The 2,919-nt window shown below is 51.5% G+C and overlaps 2 protein-coding genes across 2 annotated transcripts in view; one reads left to right on the top strand and one right to left on the bottom strand.

Moving 5' to 3' along the window:
• Positions 1–39: 39 nt before the first annotated feature.
• Positions 40–1,343, bottom strand: PPTG_13285 (hypothetical protein; the record flags this gene model as incomplete). The annotated part of the gene is made up of 2 exons (XM_008908861.1): positions 40–131; positions 212–1,343. 2 exons carry the CDS (start codon positions 1,341–1,343, stop codon positions 40–42), a joined length of 1,224 nt encoding a protein of 407 aa, XP_008907109.1.
• A 617-nt stretch (positions 1,344–1,960) lies between these two features.
• The window catches only part of PPTG_23171 (hypothetical protein), a gene marked incomplete at its 5' end in the record, with an annotated part of 3,570 nt that continues 2,611 nt past the window's right edge, over positions 1,961–2,919 (top strand). Inside the window, one exon of the mRNA XM_008908862.1 lies at positions 1,961–2,896. Within this exon, the coding sequence (XP_008907110.1) occupies positions 1,961–2,896 (936 nt within the window). The remainder of the gene's footprint in view (positions 2,897–2,919) is intronic.

The raw sequence follows: 2,919 nt of genomic DNA on the forward strand, positions 1-2,919 counted from the left end.
CCAATTTCGAAAGGATCTCGCATCACTCGAAGGTGGAATTTACTCAGCACCGTTGCTAGAGCAACCTTGAGCTCCAGCATGGCCAACTTGGCTCCAAGACAAGACCTCGGGCCCGCCAGGAACACCAAGAACTTGAAAGGCGAAACAACCAGCAACTTCCCAGATTGAGGATCAATCCAGCGTTCAGGTTTGAACTCGGCGGCGTCTTCACCCCAGATGGACTGCAGCCGAGCGACGGCGAATGTTGGAATGACCACGCGAGTACCAGATGGGACGAACGTGCCGTCACTGAAGTAAACATCTTGCGTTGCAGTGCGGCCAATGAGTGGAGCGACGGGATTCAGACGCAGACTTTCCTTGATAGCTGCTTCCAAGTAGGTAAGCTGCTGTACGTCGTTCATGGTTGGAGGCGCGCTGTCCTTGTGGAAAAGTCGTGGCAGCTTGCTCAGTAATTCTTCGCGGATCTTGGCTGCAACGTGAGGATACCGGTTCATCATGATGAAGAACCATTGCAAGCTCTGTGACGTAGTTCCTCGACCTGCGGCAGTGAAATTGAACGCCATGTCTCGAATCAACTTGGGCGAAGTCTTGACCCGGTGAGTGGTAGAACCGTCTTGTTGGTCTAGATACTCGTTGGTTTCTTTAGCTAAGAAAAGGGAGATCAAGTCAGGAAGACGCTGTGGCGTATTGACATCGGTCTTGGACTCCATGGACTGCGAGATGACCTGGTAGATGACGCTGTCGACGCGCTTCATGTCGAGTTTTAGCTGCTTTTCGTAGCCCAGATTGAACGCTCGCTTGATTCTCCACAGCCATCCTGGCTGTTGAATACGGCGATGAACAGCAATGGGGAGGCGAGTGAAGGCACGGAAGAACTCGTCGTGTTCCTGACTCGACAGTGACTGCAGATCGACACCAAAGCCCACACGTGTGAAGACATTGGTCGCGTACCAATCCATGGTATACTTGAGGTTGGCAGGGTTGTTGGCAGTGGAATGTGCTTCCAGTGTTTCACACAGTACTGCAGCCTGCTCTCGTACGATTTGCTCCATACTTTCTCGCATCATATGCAGAGAGAAGAGGTGGCACGCTGTCTTGCGTTGATGAATCCACGACACCCCGTCGGCTGCGAAGATGCCGTCGCCAAACACATCGCTTACTAGCCAAGCGCTGCACTTGCCGAACTTGTCGAACTTGCGATGAAGGACGTCCTCGAATGCCTCGACGTTGGAGAAAACGATGCTCGTCGGACGACCAAGTGCAGTTAGGACCCATGGACGACCGTCGCAGCGTTTACACTCGTCGAGGATCCAATCGTGAATGTCATGGCGGTGCTTGAACATCAAGTCCAGAGTGTTCCCAAGTACTGGGAGAGTCGATTTCGGACGTGCGAACCTGGCCAGTGCTCTCGCTTGCTTCCTTGAAGAAAAAAAATGCCAGCCAACTAACAACGTGCATACTAAAATTCCCCATGACGTCTCTGATACATTTAGTGCAAATTCGAGCGAGCTCCACATGGGGATTGAATACGAAGAAGGCACTTGATCTCTTGCTGACAAATGCAAGACTGGCAAACCAAATCACCACTAAAAAGCATCATGTTTATCGGGACCTCGCCGTCGAGAGCTGGTAGTGTAGCACTTCCCCTCATGATGAAGTTCATGTTGTTGTGTGCAGCGTGCGTTAAACCCTCGGAATACTTGAGATATTCACACCCGCAGTCTTTCCTGGAAAGCAGCGAGTCTTGATGCCAAAGCTTTCGCCATCGAAGACTGCAGTTTACATAGCTGTAGTTTGATCAAACCATGACGTGTAAACTGTATCCCCATCATTTCGAAGCTTCGAACATAGTACATAAGGTTCGCCACAAGTTCTTCGGTTCAGTGTGAGTCCTCTGACGCTAGGATATCCTCGCTGCATTCCTCGTCTCGCTAAATCTAAAGCCGGTATATTCTTCGCAATGGTGCTGCCTTTTGCCATCGCGGCGTCGTTCATAGCTGCTGCGGTGGCCTATTTCACGTCCCCGAATGATCAAGATCGGGCGGTCTGTGAGCTGCCTACGCCGCGGAGCACACTACCGCTGGTCAAGAACACGCTGGATCTCGTGTTCATACAGCGCGCAAGGATCTACGACTGGATCTTGGAGCAATGCCGAGAGCATAGAGGCCAACCGTGGCGTGTAAGGGTGCTTGGACGTCCTCCTGCTGTCATCCTGAGCTCCCCGGAAGCCATGGAGGATGTCTTGAAGACGCAATTCGACGTATTCATTAAAGGCCCTACCATCTCAGATATTTCCCACGGACTACTAGGCGACGGCATCTTCGTCGTGGACGGCATTAAGTGGAAGCACCAACGCAAAACTGCGAGTAATTTCTTCTCCATGAACATGATCCGCGATGCAATGGAGAACGTGGTGCGCGATCACAGCAAACTATTGACGTCCACGTTGAACGAGGCAGTGGAGAATGGAGAGACACTCAACATCAAGCGCGTACTGGACTTGTTCACGATGGATATCTTTACCAAAATCGGCTTTGGAGTGGAGCTGCACGGGTTAGAGACTGGTGGTAACAGTGGCTTCATGGAGGCTTTCGAGCGAGCATCGAGTCGCATTATGGCACGATTTCAGCAGCCCATGTGCATGTGGAAGCTCGCACGCTGGCTCAACGTCGGGGCGGAAAGGCAAATGGCGAAAGATGTAAAGCTCATCAACGACGTAGTGTATGATGTCATCCACCGTAATTTAGAGGAGAAAGCGAGTCGAAAACGGAGTGGAGAAAACTCTAATAGTTACCGTAAAGACCTCATCTCACTCTTCCTCGAGAAAGCGAGCGTTAACTACAGCGATGACGACCAAACTGAAATAACCCCAACGATGCTGCGGGATATGTCGATGGTCTTCATCTTCGCCGGACGGGA

This window comes from Phytophthora parasitica, assembly GCF_000247585.1.
Source record: "Phytophthora parasitica INRA-310 unplaced genomic scaffold supercont2.32, whole genome shotgun sequence".
NCBI lineage: Eukaryota > Oomycota > Peronosporomycetes > Peronosporales > Peronosporaceae > Phytophthora > Phytophthora nicotianae.